At 36.4% G+C, this 18,545-nt stretch overlaps 1 protein-coding gene across 1 annotated transcript; it reads left to right on the plus strand.

Moving 5' to 3' along the window:
• The first annotated feature begins 924 nt into the window (after window positions 1-924).
• On the plus strand, window positions 925-2,203 carry LOC18041803 (multicystatin). Its single transcript, XM_006431707.2, has 2 exons — window positions 925-1,744; window positions 1,981-2,203. Exons 1-2 carry the CDS (start codon window positions 1,065-1,067, stop codon window positions 2,168-2,170), a joined length of 870 nt encoding a protein of 289 aa, XP_006431770.2. The 5' UTR covers window positions 925-1,064; the 3' UTR covers window positions 2,171-2,203.
• Window positions 2,204-18,545: the final 16,342 nt, after the last annotated feature.

The raw sequence follows: 18,545 nt of genomic DNA on the forward strand, positions 1-18,545 counted from the left end.
TTTTGTCTCACACTTACATAAACAAACGAAAAAATTATAAAATTATAAAAAAATTAAGAACCATTGTCAATTATGTAAATTCAAATATTTAAACAATCAAAATAATTGCGGTTAGTTTTCCCCTGTAATCAATTATTGGCATCGGATGGGAACCACGTAATTCGTGTAATTGATATAAAGCAATCTTTGATGAATCTTGACCCACTTAACAAGGATCAATACATTCAGAAATGAATTCCACTCACCAATTGAGATACTAGTATTAATATTATAGGGATTTATACTGCTCTAAAGACAATGTTACAGAGAAGCTGCTATAACTCTCGTGACTCTGAATCTAAGTGTTCAATACGAGTCTAAAGACCTAATTGCTCTGATTCAAGAAATCAGTCCAGTCTTGTATTACTAAACTTATTAGCAGATTTTTGGCTCCCAGCTAGCACATGGGTAGCACCTGTAACGCTGCATCTATGTCTCGCACTTACATAAAATAAAGGAAAAAAATATAATTATAAATAATTAAGAACCAATGTCAATCATGTAAAATCAAATATTTAAACAATCAAAATTTTATCACTTTTGAGTTTAAGAATTTTTTCTTTCGTATGTTAGAAAATAAAATTTTGATGGAATTTTTTTTTAAAATGAAATTGGGAATTAGAAAATTTCATTTCCAAGACTATCTTTCATTGGCTATGTCCAAGACGAAACAGATTAAAAGCAACTTTTGTAATTTACAAAATTACTGTAGCAATGAGATGCGAAAGAAAAGACTGCACGTGATAATTGCGGCTAGTTTTCCCCTGTTATCAATTATTGCCACCGGATGGGACCCACGTAATTCGTCTAATTGAACTGTACCCGGTTATTCGTAATCCACACCGGGCATCCTTGAATCATCTATATATATTACATCAAATTGTCAAACCGGAAGCAAGAACTCGAAAAAGTAATTTAGTAAAACTCGCCGCCTATAAAATCCAAAACCGAGGACCAAGACGAAGTATTCACTCAAGGACCGCGAGTCACGCATTGTGGTGTGAACGGTTACCAAAACAACGAAAATGAACCAACGTCTTTGCTGTCTTATTGTTCTCTTTCTCTCCGTGGTCCCTCTCCTGGCCGCCGGCGACCGTCAAGGAGCGTTGGTTGGGGGATGGAAGCCGATAGAGGACCCCAAGGAGAAGCACGTGATGGAGATCGGGCAGTTCGCAGTGACGGAGTACAACAAACGGTCAAAGAGCGCGTTGAAGTTCGAGAGCGTGGAGAAGGGCGAGACTCAGGTGGTTTCCGGCACCAATTACCGGCTGATCTTGGTCGTCAAGGACGGACCTTCGACCAAGAAATTTGAAGCTGTCGTTTGGGAGAAGCCGAGGGAGCATTTCAAGAGTCTCACCTCGTTTAAGCCTTTTAAGCCTATGGTTGGGGGATGGAAGCCGATAGAGGACCTCAAGGAGAAGCACGTGATGGAGATCGGGCAGTTCGCGGTGACGGAGTACAACAAACGGTCAAAGAGCACGTTGAAGTTCGAGAGCGTGGAGAAGGGCGAGACTCAGGTGGTTTCCGGCACCAATTACCGGCTGATCTTGGTCGTCAAGGACGGACCTTCGACCAAGAAATTTGAAGCTGTCGTTTGGGAGAAGCCATGGGAGCATTTCAAGAGTCTCACCTCGTTTAAGCCTTTTAAGCCTATGGTTGGGGGATGGAAGCCGATAGAGGACCCCAAGGAGAAGCATGTGATGGAGATCGGCCAGTTCGCGGTGACGGAGTACAACAAACGGTCAAAGAGCGCGTAAAAGTTCGAGAGCGTGGAGAAGGGCGAGACTCAGGTGGTTTCCGGCACCAATTACCGGTTGATCTTGGTCGTCAAGGACGGACCTTCGACCAAGAAATTTGAAGCTGTCGTTTGGGAGAAGCCATGGGAGCATTTCAAGAGTCTCACCTCGTTTAAGCCTTTTAAGCCTATGGTTGGGGGATGGAAGCCGATAGAGGACCCCAAGGAGAAGCATGTGATGGAGATCGGCCAGTTCGCGGTGACGGAGTACAACAAACGGTCAAAGAGCGCGTTGAAGTTCGAGAGCGTGGAGAAGGGCGAGACTCAGGTGGTTTCCGGCACCAATTACCGGTTGATCTTGGTCGTCAAGGACGGACCTTCGACCAAGAAATTTGAAGCTGTCGTTTTGGAGAAGCCATGGGAGCATTTCCAGAGTCTCACCTCGTTTAAGCCTATGCCTATGCTTGGGGGATGGAAGCCGATAGAGGACCCCAAGGAGAAGCATGTGATGGAGATCGGGCAGTTCGCGGTGACGGAGTACAACAAACGGTCAAAGAGCGCGTTGAAGTTCGAGAGCGTGGAGAAGGGCGAGACTCAGGTGGTTTCCGGCACCAATTACCGGTTGATCTTGGTCGTCAAGGACGGACCTTCGACCAAGAAATTTGAAGCTGTCGTTTTGGAGAAGCCATGGGAGCATTTCAAGAGTCTCACCTCGTTTAAGCCTATGCCTATGCTTGGGGGATGGAAGCCGATAGAGGACCCCAAGGAGAAGCACGTGATGGAGATCGGGCAGTTCGCGGTGACGGAGTACAACAAACGGTCAAAGGGCGCGTTGAAGTTCGAGAGTGTGGAGAAGGGTGAGACTCAGGTGGTTTCCGGCACCAATTACCGGTTGATCTTGGTCGTCAAGGACGGACCTTCGACCAAGAAGTTTGAAGCTGTCGTTTGGGAGAAGCCATGGGAGCATTTCAAGAGTCTCACCTCGTTTAAGCCTATGGTTAAATAGGGTGTTTAACAAATAACAAATGCATGTAATCTCAGTAGACATCAATCTTTTAATACCATATTTAATGGTTATTCTATTTTGTTTAATTAAATAAATGATAGGTATACTATTACCTATCAATCATGGCAATGTCTTAGTCTGTTTTAGTTCAACTTATAAGATTTTTTGAGATGTACAAAAAATCTTTTTGTTTACTTTTGAGCCAAATATTTTCTTGAAAAAGGAAATAAATCAATAAAAATTATTGTATGTGTCAACATATTGGTTATATTAGTCTATACACGTCGTCTTTAATTACCATATCTCCTAAATATTTTACTTTTTTTGAAACAAACTCAAAAATTTGTTGTATAAAAAACACTATCACTTTCAATCATAACGTCCTCCTGGTCCTCCATTGGGGATATTATAGTGTGTCATTCTGTAACCCAGAACTATCATTTCTTCCACCTCTAAGATATCTTGTAATGTTACTTGCAGCTTCATAAGCCACAGAAACATCATCAAAATCAACAAATTGTTTTCTTTTCTTTTTTTTTAGGAAAGTAATAAGAAAAATAAAAGCTGCATTATTCTGTTTATGATCAATAGAAGAATTCAAGTGACTGGAGAAAATTCAGATTGTTGAAAATGGGCTCTCAAACGAGATAAGCCTCAGGTAGTAGACCTCACCAACATCAGTACCAGACTCAATCCATAGAATCGGTCTCGTCTTAAGCCTAACAGCTCCCTTCTAATATAATCTAGTGAGAACGGTGAGATGCTTGGTATATCATACACCAAAAATCAACGATGCTTGGACTTTCAAGAAAAAGAGAAAAACAAATGCATGCACGGGGAAACGTACTAATTAAAAGCAAATCATATAATTTACAAATTATTATAGGCTTGTAGCCATAAGATCGAGAGAAACTAAAACATTTCTTGCATTTTCTGGCCATATTTTCTAAATGAAGGGATGGTCCATTGCTGCTCCGCCATACTGGATCTCAAGATGTCATTAACAATAGGTCTCAAGATGTCACTAACAAGGTGTCACTCTGATACCGACAGGTCTACCACTTAGACATAACACTTGCCATATAAAATGTTCTCCTATTTTCGCTATTTCCTTCGTATCTTGTGATTAACGGAACAATTAGGGATTTATGTGCTTCTTATTATTATTATTATTATTATTATTTTCCCTATATTAAACAAGTAGTCATTTATGAATTTTGAGTGAAAAATTCACTCGGCTGTGGCAGATTTTGTGCCTTACAAGTAGTCGATTTCACGCATTCATCATCACCATTACTATGTTCATTATTATTTGCTATTGTTTTTTACTTTTTCTGCTGTTATTGATTAAATTGGCATTAAATTTATGTCTTGTCCATTACAAGACTTAACAATATAATCCAGTTGTAAAATGGACACTACAGATGATACAAGTGAGCAAGACCTAGTCAGAGAGCGTAGTACACTTTTTGTAAGTATAAATTAATTGATATCTTTCGAGTTGTTATGTTAGCGACCATTTTAAAAACACTTCTGTATTCGAATTTTGGTTACGTTGAAGTGAAGGGGATTGAGTTGCCATTAAAAATTAAAGTATTTTGGTCTTTATAAACAAAGCGCTTTTGTGGAATAGATCTAAGAAGATGCTAATCTTCTTAATAAAATTAAAAAAAAAAATCTATTACTCTTGGTGCAACAAATTTCCTAGTCCCAAAACCTTGTCATAGAAAAAAAAAAAAAAAAGAAAACAGAAAAAGAGTGAAAATATCTTAGGGCAACCAAATTACTCAAATTCGTAAAATAATATAATACTTGAACCTTAAAAATAAAAGCTCTATATATTACTATATAAACAGTGATAAACACAATTAAGAAATTGCTATCTAAGTCCACTCGAAATTTTATCATACAGTCGTATATTTATCACCTTATGTACAGTGGCGGACCTGCACGTGGGCTAGACCGGGCTGTAGCCCAGTCTAGTTTAAAAAAATCATTTACACCCCTTACGTTTTTAATAATTTAGTAAAATAATTGAGTTTTCATTTTATTTTCATATATGTCCCTAACTCAACTACCCTTACATTTTCATCAATTTAGTATAACAATAGAGTTTTCATTTTATATTTAAATATGTCCCTAACTCAATTACCCATATGTTTTCATTAATTTTATATAATAATAGAGTTTTTATTTTATTTATAAATGTGTCCCTAAGTCAATTATATTATTTTCAATTGAAATTAGTGACTTATTTTATAAAATGATTAAATTATATATTTATTGAATAGATTGAAAACATTAGGGTGTTAAAATTTTATTACTGCTTTAATTTATTTTAAAAAGCTTCTAATTAAAAAATATATATGTCAATGTAATATAACATCATCACTAGACTTAAAAGTACTTACAGAAATAACATATAGTAACAATTATCAATATTTTCATAAAATTTTAATGTGAATTTTCAGATTTTATTTATTAGTTATATTAACTAAGAGGACAAGTTAGAAAATACAATTTGAGTATTTTAAGAGCTTTTAATAGAAGAATCATCAACTTCTAGTTCTTTAAAGAGAGATAGAGCATCTGACAAAGAAACAACTGCACCCAAATATCTTTTTGCTGAATTTAGTTTAGTTTATTATTGAAACTTTTGATTAAAAATACTTTTACAATTTGAAAGGATGAATAAATTTTAATTATTTAATTTATTAAGTCGGGTAATTTAGTACTTCACTTCAAGCATAAAAGTTTTACTTGCAATTTTTAATTGATTGTAATTACATGTATTGATCTATTTTAATTTAAAATTCTTAATTGATTTTTTAATCCTTATATAATTACAAGTTATTATGGGTTGCAATGTCAAATTCTATAATTAAAAAATAATTTCATATTTGAGTTGTCTTTTGTTTTCTACTCTTTTTTTATAATTATTTTTGTTTATAGTACATATTTAGAGAGATAAAGTTCTTGGTATTCCTCCTTATTTAATATACTTATTTCTACTTATAAATTTTTATGTTCGCTTCAAAATACAAATTTTAAAATTTAGTCCGGGGTAATATTAAATCCTGGATCCGCCCCTGCTTATGTACGTATACTGTAATTTGGATACGTTATTTAATTATATATATATATTGTGTAGATTTACCACATTATGTACGTATATAAAATATAACGTATATTGTGTAAACTCTACTATAAACAATTAATATTTGGTCATATTTCTTTTGGCAAATAACCCCCTGGGATTTCTTCTTTATCGCAACATGAAATTGAAGATATTTAAAAGGTTTTGAAACGTTATTTTTATTTTTTTTGAGAAGTTTTGAAACGTTATTTTAATTGAAAGGATTTGCCATTTTTAATTTTGGTTGCAAATAATAATTCCTTGGTGGTTACAATATTTTTAAATATCCCCATTAAGGCTGTAGGGGCTACAAATCTTCATTCTAGATCTGTAACATATGACTATGAATTATATATAAATGAGCTATTTTTCTTTATCTTTGGATATATTATATACTCTATTGTTTTCTCCGAAACTCTACGATAAACAATTAATACTTTTCTTTGCAACTTCGACATTCAAAGACTTGGTTTATTCTGCAGGTAAATCGTGCTTAGGAAGAAGAGCGGCATGAAGATATTTGGGTTGTATTTTGGAGCTGCGAAATACCGACAATATCCGCCCGTGGGGAGGGCTCTTTGACATTTGGGTTGTATTTTGGACATTTGTTCTTCTCCATAGTACTGGCCGGATTCTTCAACAATACCCTAATACTTCTAAAGTCAAAGACATGCTTCTCTTTCGTTGAATATATTTGCATCTCTAGGTGAAAGTTGTAGTGGGTATTTTCCATAGATATGGCTATACATGTAGCATGACTAGAGTTCATTTGACGGAATTAGCCCTTCAATGGGTTGTCGTTATAAACCAGATGGCCAATATAATCATGCAGCCTATTTCAGCAATCTTGTTTATTATGATATTAATTTTGTGACTCAAGAAGCTGCAAGTAACAATAATACAGGACACCGTACATAAGCAAGTAATTATTTTGGTTGCAAAATGCAACACTTTCTGGACCATCTTCTGGTTATAATTTCGTTTTTAGAGGACCTGAAGGAAACTGTAGGTGAATTAGTAAAATGTAAATTTTTTTTATTATAGACATTGTATAATTGTTTTCAAATTTGGTATAGCAATAAATATGATCTATGTTTTGGACTGGTAGGTAGGTTTTTAAAATTCTATCCCAAAAGTTTATCTTAAAGTTCTATCTTAAATTATGTGGTCTTCATTAACTGATTGGTGTAATTAATTTAATTAATAAAAAAGGATCTGATCCTCTCCTAGACATTTTTTTTGCCTCCTCCTAAACTTTTAATGATCCATTGACATGGGCATTTCAAAAATGCGCGAATGTCGCGAGAGCTCAACTCTTTCTTCTATAGTACTTTTTTCTCTGAAAAGAGTACTAGAATGAAAGTTTTTTGAAGCCATTATGGCTTGCTTTTTGGCCACTCACAAGTTGAGTGTTTCTATCCCCTCATTCGGGCTTTATCTATTGTCTCTTACATAACCTTTTCTTTAACCAATATTCTTAGTTGCCTTAAAAGTTTCCCGATAATAGCTCCAAAAGATCTCATTTATTTCAAGTCTGTCGAGGAAGTGGGTTCTAGCTGCAAAAGTTGCTGCCCGTAGGAAGTTATGGATACGGAGGAATTAATTAGAAAATGCCAAGCCATTGTTTTAAAAGAAGAAGAGGAGGACACAGTAAAGCTGATGGAAAGAATGAAGGCTACGGGGGAAAAAATTGCTGCAAACTGTTTGATTGGAAAGATCATGCTGACCAGAGGAGTAAACAGGGAGGGTTTGAAAACCGCAATGCAACAGCCATGGCAGACAGTTAGAGAAGTAAAAGTTGAGAGCATGGGGGACAATGTGTTTCTATTCAAATTTGCCAATGAAGTAGAAAGAAGAAGAATTCTAAAGGGAGGTCCTTGGCACTTTGATAGGGCTCTCCTGGTACTGGCTGAACCAAGTGGCATAGGGGACATAAAAAAACAATCCTTCACACACACATCCTTTTGGGTCCAGATTCACAATATCCCAATAATGTGCATGGTAAGAGAGACCATAAAAATGCTGGGGGAAAGGATAGGCATAGTAGAAGACATTGAAGCAGATGAAGCAGGAGAATGCCTCGGTCAATTCGCTAGGGTCAGAATATCTGTAAATATAACACAACCTTTAAAAAAGGTAGTGTATCTGCAACAAGAGGGGGAAAAGATACAAATGCCAGTTCTATATGAAAAATTACCAGACTTCTGTTTCTGTTGTGCCCATATTGGTCATCAATTTAAAGAGTGCCTCAATTATAAAGGACAGCCAAAGGAGGAGCTGCCATATAATGCTTGGATGAGAGCCCCCTCACAAGCAGAAAGGGTGAAGCTAAACCGAAGCAGGGAGAGAAGAAATTGGGAACAGTTTCAGAAGAAAACAGGAGATGAAGAAGTCAATACACAAAAATCTTTCCAGTTTCAACACGATCCAATAATTGCAAACGGGTCACTCACAAACAAAACGGGCACCGAAATGGGAGATAGAGATGGACCGATGAGCAAAAACCGTGAGCCAGCAATTGGGGATAACCCATTAATGCAGTGTGATGAGGTGATGGAAAGCCTGCAACCAAGTGGGAAGAGTAAAAGCGAAGAAACAAATCAGCAGTAGAGCATGTCAGCTGACAAAGACGGCTGCACCAGGAACGAAAATGAAAGGGCGGGAATTAAAAAGTGGGGGGAAATTGAAATTGCGAAGGCAAAAGAAAAAATCCCAAACAAAGACCATGCCAAAACAAATGAGGAGAAAATGGATAATGGGCCGAAAAATCTACAGCCGAGGCCCAAACCAAGGAAATGGAAGCTTAGAGCGAGAGTTCAAAAAATGGAGAAAGGGAGCAGCAGTGAACCAAAAAACTCAAAAAGGCCTAGCACTGAAATCTCGAGACCCAGCCCCGAAAACAAGAAACAACGATTGTTAAGTCCTCTCAAACAATCCAGTGACCAAAATCAGTTCAGCTCCTCTTCAATAAATCACCAGCTGAAGTTAGTTGATGAAGAACAAGTTGAAGGGGAAGAGGAAGCTGCAATGGGGGAAAATATATTGGCAGGAGCTGGTAGCCAGCCCCGCTAGCAGCCATGAGAGTGTTAAGCTGGAACGTTCGAGGTCTGGGGACTCCTCGAACGCGCCTAGCAGTAAAGAAAGTTCTCCACCTGCACCAGCCCCAAATTTTCTTTTGCTGTGAAACAAAGATGACGGCTAGGCAGGTTGATGCGACATGTGGAAGTTTCAATTTTGAGAACCGGTTTGTAGTTGATAGAAATGGTATGGGAGGGGGACTGGCTTTATTTTGGAGCTCGGATGTTAATGTCACGATCAAATCTTATAGCTCTCACCATATAGATGCCATTGTACAGAACCAAAATGGTAAGATATGGAGATGCACTGGGATTTACGGCCATGCTGAGGCAAGTCAGAAACATCACACTTGGGCATTGCTGAACAGGTTAGCAGAGCTCTACTCCTATACTTGGTGTTGCTTAGGAGACTTTAATGAAATTCTCTATTCTCACGAGAAATTGGGGGGAAATGACCGAAGCAGTAATATGATGTTAGAGTTTAAAGAGTCTATCAGAGCCTGTAATTTGATGGATATGGGTTTTAAGGGGCACAAATACACATGGTCCAATAGGAGATATGGGGTTAACTTTATAGAGGAAAGGCTCGATAGAGTGCTCTGCAGCAAAGATTGGGGCAGCACCTTTTAGAATCTCCCAGCCATAAGCTTAGTGAACTGGGTTTCGGACCATTGCCCAATTATGTTTGAAGTAAAAGATTGCTGCAAAAAGCTAAACTACAAGAAAAATTCCTTCCCCCGTGACCATTATGAAGATATGTGGAGTTCGTACGAAGCCTGCAGCAACATCGTGAGGACTGAGTGGGAAAGCTTTGATGGAAATAGCTGGGAAAGTCCAGTGCAGAGGTTTCAGAGGGTGGCAAAAAGGTCTTTAGCTCATCTCAAAATCTGGGGCAAGGAGGAATTTGAAGGTAGAAAAAAGAAGCAGAACGAGTTGATAGATCGGCTGAAAATGAAAAAGCAGAAACTTCCACAAGCGATAGATGGGGAAGAAATCAGGAAGCTTGAAGACCAAATTAGTAACATGCTGGTCGATGAAGAAGTCTATTGGAAGCAGAGATCGCGTGCAGATTGGCTAAAAGAAGGGGACAAAAATACAAAGTTCTTTCACTCCAAAGCATCCGCTAGGAGAAGGAAGAACAAGATTTGGGGAGTTGAAGATGATCAAGGGAATTGGGTTGATGATCCAGAAGGAATTGAAGGGGAATTTTGTGGGTTTTTCCAACAGCTGTTCACTTCCTCTAAACCAAGTCAGCCTCAGATTTCAGAAGCTCTCAAAGGCTTGCTGCCAAAATTTTCTCAAGAAATGAATACCCACTTAGAGGAGCCTTTCACTCCGGAAGAAATCACAAGAGCTCTCTCCGAAATGTGCCCGACTAAAGCCCCGGGACCAGATGGACTGCCGGCTGCTTTCTTCCAAAAGCATTGGCAAATAGTTGGCGAAGGTTTGACAAAAACATGTCTGCACATACTAAATGAGCAAGGTACCCTAGACTCTCTAAATTATACTTTTATTACTCTTATCCCTAAGGTTGAGAAGCCTAGGAAAGTAATGGAATTTAGACCCATTAGTCTTTGTAATGTGGTGTATAGAATTGTAGCTAAGGCAATAGCAAATAGGCTAAAGCCGATTCTTAACCATATTATCTCACCAAATCAGAGCGCATTCATCCCCAATAGGCTCATTACAGACAATGTTATTATTGGTTATGAATGCCTCTATAAGATTAGACATAGCAAGGGTCATAGGAATGACTTGATGGCTTTAAAGCTCGACATAAGCAAAGCTTATGATAGAGTTGAATGGAATTTTCTGGAACAAACCATGTCAAATTTGGGTTTCTCAACCAAATGGATAAGCTTGATCATGAGCTGCATTACCACGACTTGTTTCTCAGTTCTTATTAATGGGAATCCAGTGGGCTTGATAAAGCCGGAAATGGGACTTAGACAAGGATGCCCCCTTTCCCCATATCTCTTTATTTTGTGTGCAGAAGCTTTCTCAAACTTGTTGCACCAAGCTGAAAGGGAGCGGAAAATCAGAGGCCTGAAATTTGCTCAAGACATCACAATAACTCATTTGCTCTTTGCTGATGATAGCTTAGTCTTCAGCAAAGCATCTATAGCAGATTGCAAGTACTTAAAAGGGATTTTTGATTGTTATGCAAAGGCTTCGGGGCAGATCTTTAACTTCGAAAAATCCTCTATGTTCTTCAGCGGCAAGGCTACAAGCGAGCAAATTTCAGCAATAAAAAGTATTTTTCAGCTGAAGGTGGTGCCCAAATATGAGAAGTACTTAGGCTTACCTCCCATGTTAGGCAGGAATAAGATGAGTTTTTTTAAGGAGGTTAAGCTCAAAGTGACCAGCAAGATATCGAGTTGGCATCATAAGCTTTTTTCGGCTGGAGGAAAAGAGATTCTTATCAAAGCAGTAGCTCAGGCAGTTCCAGCTTACGCCATGAGTGTTTTCAAACTTCCCAAAGGCTTATGTGTAGACATCCAAAAAGAAATTGCAAGATTTTGGTGGGGTACCAAGAAGGACAAGCATGGAATTCATTGGGCACGGTGGGACAGTATGAGCAAAGCAAAATGCAGAGGAGGGTTGGGGTTCAGGGACCTCTCTAGTTTCAACCAAGCTTTGGTGGCCAAGCAAGGATGGAGATTAGTTCGGTATCCCAACTCTTTAATGGCAAGGGTAATGAAAGCTAGATATTACAAGAACTCTACATTCTGGAATGCAAAAGTAGGATCTAATCCCTCCTTCATTTGGCGAAGCATCTTGTGGGGAAGTCAAGTTATTAAAAAAGGGGTGAGATGGAGAATAGGAGATGGGAAGAATGTTGTAGTGTACAAAGACAACTGGATCCCAAGACCAGCCACTTTCCAGCCAATCTCCCCAAAAACTCTCCCCCCTGAGACTGTAGTGGCTGATTTAATCAATTCGGAAAACAAATGGCGAGCAGACAAGTTGGAGCAACACTTTATGAAAGAAGATATTGAAGCTATCCTCAAAATCCTGCTGCCCAGCGGGAAAGAAGAAGATGAGGTGTTATGGCATTTTGACAAAAAAGGGGAGTATTCGGTTAAAAGTGGGTATCAGCTTGCTCTTAATCAAAACTTTCCCAATAAGCCAGAAAGCTCAAACAGCAGCTCTAGGCTCTAGAAAATCCCCTGGATGCTTGATTTACCTGAGAAAGTTAAAATCTTTATGTGGAGAGCTCTGAAAAATATCCTGCCGACGGCTGAAAATCTTTGGAAGAGAAAGAGCTTGCAAGAACCGATCTGTCAAATGTGCAAACTGCAAGTAGAAACGGTAAGCCATGTTCTGGTAGAGTGCAAAGCAGCAAGGAAGATTTGGGATTTAGCTCCATTACCAGTTCAGCCTTTAAAGGATCACAACCAAGATTTTTTCAGTGCTATCCAAGAGATGCAGTCCAGGTCTTCAACAGCAGAAGCAAAACTGATGGTAGTATACTGTTGGGTGATATGGTCAGCAAGAAATAAATTCATTTTCGAAGGAAAGAAATCTGACTCAAGAATTTTAGCAGCAAAAGCTGAATCAGTTTTAAGGGCCTACCAAAGAGTGAGCAAGCCAGGAAATGTTCAAGGGACTAAGGATAGAGGAATTGATCAGCAGAAATGGAAGCCCCCCCCCCCCCCCCAAAAAAATGTTCTGAAACTTAATGTAGATGCAGCCGTGAATAGCAAAAACCAGAAGACAGGTCTGGGAGCAATTGTCCGAGATGCAGAGGGAAAGATTCTAGCTGTAGGTATCAAGCAAGCTCAGTTCAGGGAGAGAGTCAGCTTAGCAGAGGCAGAAGCTATTCTTTGGGGGCTACAGGTGGCTAAACAAGTCTCTTCATCTAGCTTGATAGCAGAATCTGACTGTAAAGAAGTGGTAGAGCTTCTAAACAACACTCAGGGCAGTAGAACATAAATTCATTGGATATTATCTGATGTTCATAGGGAAAGTAAGGATTTCCAGCAAGTCCAATTCTCTTTTTCCCCTAGAACCTGTAATACTTATGCCCATGCCTTAGCAAAGTTTGCTCTAAGGAATTCTTCCACTGATGTCTGGATTGACACATTTCCAGCTGAAGTGCAGAATGTAATGAATTGTGTTGTTTCCTAAAGAATGAAAGGTTTATTTTCTCATAAAAAAAAAAAATATCCATTGACATGTGTTGAAATTAATAAATAAAAAATTATTTTATCTTTACCGCTTTAACCCTACCTAATTTGTGGACCCATTTTGTCTTCCACGTGATTGGTATTATTACTTTATTTGTCTTTGTATGTACTATTATTTATTCTGTGGACCCATTCATGCACCCACGTTTCGGACATGCAATTTAACCGTAGCCGTTAATCTTACTTAATCATATGTGCGATAAAAATCTGCCGTCGATCCGTTATAAGTAAGTACCAACCATGCGTTATTATTCGATTTGCTACGTTACAAAATCTTATTGATTACGAAACAGAAAACACCTGGGCCTAGGCAATATAGTATTTCTTTTTGGGGGCCCAGCGGGAAATTGTTATTCAATAATAATTAAACAAGAACTTGCAAAAGCAACTTAATTACAAATAATATTTCCTCTATTCTTAATCTCAGAATGATGATGATAATTGATCTTGCAGATCAATCATTAAAGTTTATTTGTTTGACTCTTTAGAATTTTTGTTGGCCAATAAAAGGATGTATTTTGCTGTTTAATAAGGTAAGCTCGAAATAAATCAAATCCTAGCCATACAAAAGTTCAAATGACATGAGCCATAATCTCTTGCCAAGCTTCAGAAAAATTAAATTAAAGTCAAAATAAACCACTTTGTAAAGTAAAAATAAACCACTTTGTAAAGTCAAAATAAAGTCTTCGCCGTCTGCCTCCAGTGACTAACGCCCCAGGCCCTTGATGAAATAGAAATCCGAGCAGTGAAGTCACACTTCTCATTGAAAACGACTAATAAAAATTAAGTTGGAAACTCGAACAGTAGCTAGATAACCTTACTCTTTTATATTTTAAGAATTTGTTCAGAAAATATTACGATCTCTTCTAACTTAAGTTGAAATGCCGTTTCTAATTCTTATTCTTATAAAATGTGTACTTATCAATAAAGTTTCTTATATAAAATTTTCAACTAATAATGAATCTTCTTCATCCAAGATGCTAATATAGTCCTAAAGGTGGTGGTGATGAAAGAATGGACATTAAACCATTAAACTTCATCTCGTAGTCTAAAGCGTGGTTGCTGGTCCTCCATAACACCAATAATCTCTCCCTCCGTGACGCGTGACCAGACTATGATATCACTTCTTATTGTGACTTTTTAGCAAGTCGCCAATCACTAAATTGGTCCAGATTTAACATGCTTAATTATGGATCTTTCAAATTAAAGTTTTCATATTCCTTTGAAAACTAAATGGAAATAAAATAAAAAAATGAATATTTTGAAAACTAATTGGAAACCCATAAGACCAACAGTCTTATACTATAATTTAAATTTAATTATGTTTTATTGACAAAAATTAGCTATTATCATTATGAAATGCCCATTTCACTGAACTATCTTTGATTATAAAATTTATTTAGCAATTCCAAGTGAAATGATATTTTGAACGAGGAAAAGACTCAATTAGACATTTAGACCGGGCTGCAGTTCTGGCCTCATTTTGTCCTGAAGCTCAGCCATGATCCTGCCAAAGTTTTGGAGCCATGCTAGCCACATTTTATCTTACTATTATGCACCACATTTACTTTTTCGATCTTGGAGACTGCGACTGGGTCAAACATATCCTCAAGCTCCGTTTTAACCTTACGAAATTTGTGGACCCATTTTACCTTCACGTGATCGGTATTACTACTTTTGTGGACAAGGCTACGTCGCAGTTGCAGACTCAGCTGAGTACCAACAGCTTTTCCTCTCTCCTGCAACGCGTGGATGCTCCTTGTTTGTCTTCTTATCTGCAATTATTTTCTCTGTGGACCCATTCATGCACCCACGTCTCGAATATGCAATTTAACCGTAGCCGTTAATCATACCTAACTATATGTACGATAAAAATTCCGCCGTCGATCCGCCATATGTAAGTACCAATCAGGCATTAGTTTTCTAATAAGACTTTATTTCATTTATTAGCTCATATTCATCCATGTGTTTATCATTCCTAGCTAATTCGATTATTTTCATTTCCAAGACTATCTTTAATATGTGCATCAATTAATAAAACTGATTTACCAGAATTTCCAGCCCCTAGACTTTGCATCAATAATTCACAGGTTGCAAATTATTCAATTTGCAGCTCACAGGCATGTTTAGAAAAATGAAACCTATACAATAGCATATAAAGTGTCTGATTGCAACATGTTGTGCAACGCAAAAAATAAGATGCATCATGTTGTGCAAATGCAAATAAAAATCAGCTACAATATAATGAACATTAACAATCTTGCTCAAAGTCAAAATGAGATTATTTGAATTTTTTCTGAAGATGTTGGATTATATAAATAATCAGTTAATTAAAAGGTCGTTATTGGATTGGTTTCTTAATTTTATTTGCACATATTAAAGGGCTCATCTCTATGTAAGTACTAGTAGCCTGGCTCCCAAAGATTCCTGAAATCATTCCGCATGAAAGACATAAATGCATCAAACTAAAATACAAATGAGCTAAGGAATGTTAATGCATTCATTAATTATTCAATTTCTTATCTAAAGACTAAGATTCTTTTATTTTTTATTCTATCAATTTATTATTACGTAAAACAATTGCGGGTGAGTATATTTAAACTCATTAGATCACTCCCTATATCCTAAATCAATAAATAATTTTATTACAAAATTACCGAAAAATCCTTTTAATTTCTTGAATACCCAAAAAAGTAAAATTACCATTCTAGATGGAGGATAAGTCTTTAAAACTGCCTTAAACGCATCTTATTTGTTCATACACACACAAGTTATTAAACAACCATGGATGTTGAACCAAAGTGTCAAACTTAGTTTATGGTTGTCAAATTTTCTTCCTATTGGACATCTAAATCGTTTTGCAGTCAGTAACATAGTCAGAAAATCAAATTAGTGGGGTAGAATGACTGACATAAAATATAAAGAAAAAAATTTACTGTGTTCTTTATCTATTTTTCTAATATTTTTAGCATTCCTCCTTACATATGTCTTAATAGCATGTTTAATTTGAAGAAATAAAATAAGAAGAGATGAGAGATAAGGAGAATGGGAACAATAAATAAGGAAAAAAGAGATATACTTATATATTAAATTAAACAATGAAATTGAGAATGATCCTATTTTTTCCCTCATTTTTTGATCACTTACTCTAAGAAACCAAAACTTTAAGGAAAGACAGACAAATCATAAAGATTGAAGAGCAGGAATTTTTGTTCTCCTTTTTAAATAAAAAATTTTCATTTTAATGGATTTTTATTATTAAATTAGTCTTTCGCTATATCAGATCAAATATATTAGATCTTAAATCTTGTTTTTAATGAAATTAATTACGTTTTGGGCATTTAAATTATGAAAGTGGACAAGATTTGTGTGTGATTTTAAAATAAATATGAACTTGAATTTGATGCATTTAATTAATCCAAAGAGGCAAATTTATAATTTCAACTTCTAAATAAAACATATCATTTGAATTTTATCAGTGGTTTCTAACAATAACTGACAGGTCATTATAATAATTATAAATGTAATATTTATTTTTATAATTATACAGTTATGATCAATGCTATGCTGTAGTGCCGTTCCAAAGGCAACTGCTCCCACTATTCTCTTAGCGGCTCTGCCACTAATCGCATTCTGGCCACATTTTATCGTGCTATTATGCACCATATTTATTTTTGCAATCTGCGAGACTGCGACTAGGATATGCATATGCTCAAGCTCCGGTTTAGTCTTAATTTGTGGACCCATTCTACCTCACACGTGATTGGCATTACTACTTTGTTTGTCTTCTTATGTACTATTATTTATTATGTGGACCCATTCGTGCACCCACGTTTCGAATACACAATTTAACCGCAGCCGCTAATCTTACCCAATTTATGTACGATAAAAGCTCCGCCGTCGATCCGTTATACTTAAGTACCAACCATGATCATGATTTGATTAGCTACGTCGCAAAGTCGTATTGATTACGAAACACCAACACCTAGGGCCTAGGCAATATAGTATTCTTTTTAGGTGGCCCACGAGGAAATTGTTGTTGAATAATCATTAAGCAAGAACTTGCAAAAGCAACTTAATTACAAATAATATTTCCTCTGTTCTTATTTTCAGTTCAATTTGGTCCCGAGAATAATGATGATGATGATGATGTTGACGACAGCAAAAATAATAATTGATCTTGCAGATCAATTATCAAAGTTTGTTTGTGTGACTCTTGGAATCTTTGTTGGCCAATAAAAGGATGCATTTTGCTGTTTAATAAGGCAAGCTCGAAATAAATCAAATCCTAGTCATACAAAAATTCAAATGATATGAGCCATGATCTCTTGCCAAGCTTCAGACAAGTTAAATTATGAACACACATTTACGCTGTGGACCCATTCATGCATCCCCGTTTCGATTTTGCAATTTAACGTAGCCGTTAATCTTACCTAACCATCCGTACGAGAAAAACTCCGCCGTCGATCCGTATATGCATTATTATTTTTTTTGGATTAGGACGAAATTATTATTGAATAATAATTAAAACAAGAAAATCTGAATCTTTCTATGATTGTATCAACTTATTATGCATGCCTATGTTATTGCCCGGTTGCCTATGTTATTGACATCTACTACGAAGTTAGAAATTGGTCTTAATTAATTAGATATGTTTCGAAATTGGTCTTAATTAATTAGATGCATTTCTCATTTGAATTATTTGGAGACGTGTATAATACAGGTCAAGTTTTCTAATAAGAGTTTAGTGACTTTATTTCTTTTATTGGCTCATATTGATTTATTTGGTTATCATTCCTAGCTAATTCGATTATTTATCAATAATTTTATTGGACAAATTCTTTTATTGGCTAAAATAAGTTTTTCTTATTATTGTTTTTGACGAGAAGGTCTCAATACAGTTGGAACAAACAAATTTTTATCTATGTCTCGCACTTACATAAAATAAAGGAAAAATTTATAATTATAAATAAATTAAGAACCAATGTCAATAATGTAAAATCAAATATTTAAACACTTCTGAGTTTAAGACTTTTTTCTTTCATATGTTAGAAAATAAAATTTTGATGGAATTTTTTTAAAAAATGAAATTGGGAATTAGAAAATTTCATTTCCAAGACTATCTTTCATTGGCTATGTCCAAGACGAAACAGATTAAAAGCAACTTTTGTAATTTACAAAATTACTGTAGCAAATGAGATGCGAAAGAAAAGACTGCACGTGATAATTGCGGTTAGTTTTCCCCTGTTATCAATTATTGCCACCGGATGGGACCCACGTAATTCGTCTAATTGAACTGTACCCGGTTATTCGCAATCCACACCGGGCAAACTTGAATCATCTATATATATTACATCAAATT

This window comes from Citrus clementina, unplaced genomic scaffold, assembly GCF_000493195.1.
Source record: "Citrus clementina cultivar Clemenules unplaced genomic scaffold, Citrus_clementina_v1.0 scaffold_5, whole genome shotgun sequence".
NCBI classification, from domain to species: domain Eukaryota; kingdom Viridiplantae; phylum Streptophyta; class Magnoliopsida; order Sapindales; family Rutaceae; genus Citrus; species Citrus x clementina.

Coding starts and splice junctions, on each gene's coding strand:
- LOC18041803 (XM_006431707.2), top strand. CDS start 1,065: ATGAACCAACGTCTTTGCTGTCTTATTGTTCTCTTTCTCTCCGTGGTC. Junction 1,745..1,980: donor AAGGAGAAGCATGTGATGGA/GATCGGCCAGTT, acceptor TTGGGGGATGGA/AGCCGATAGAGGACCCCAAG.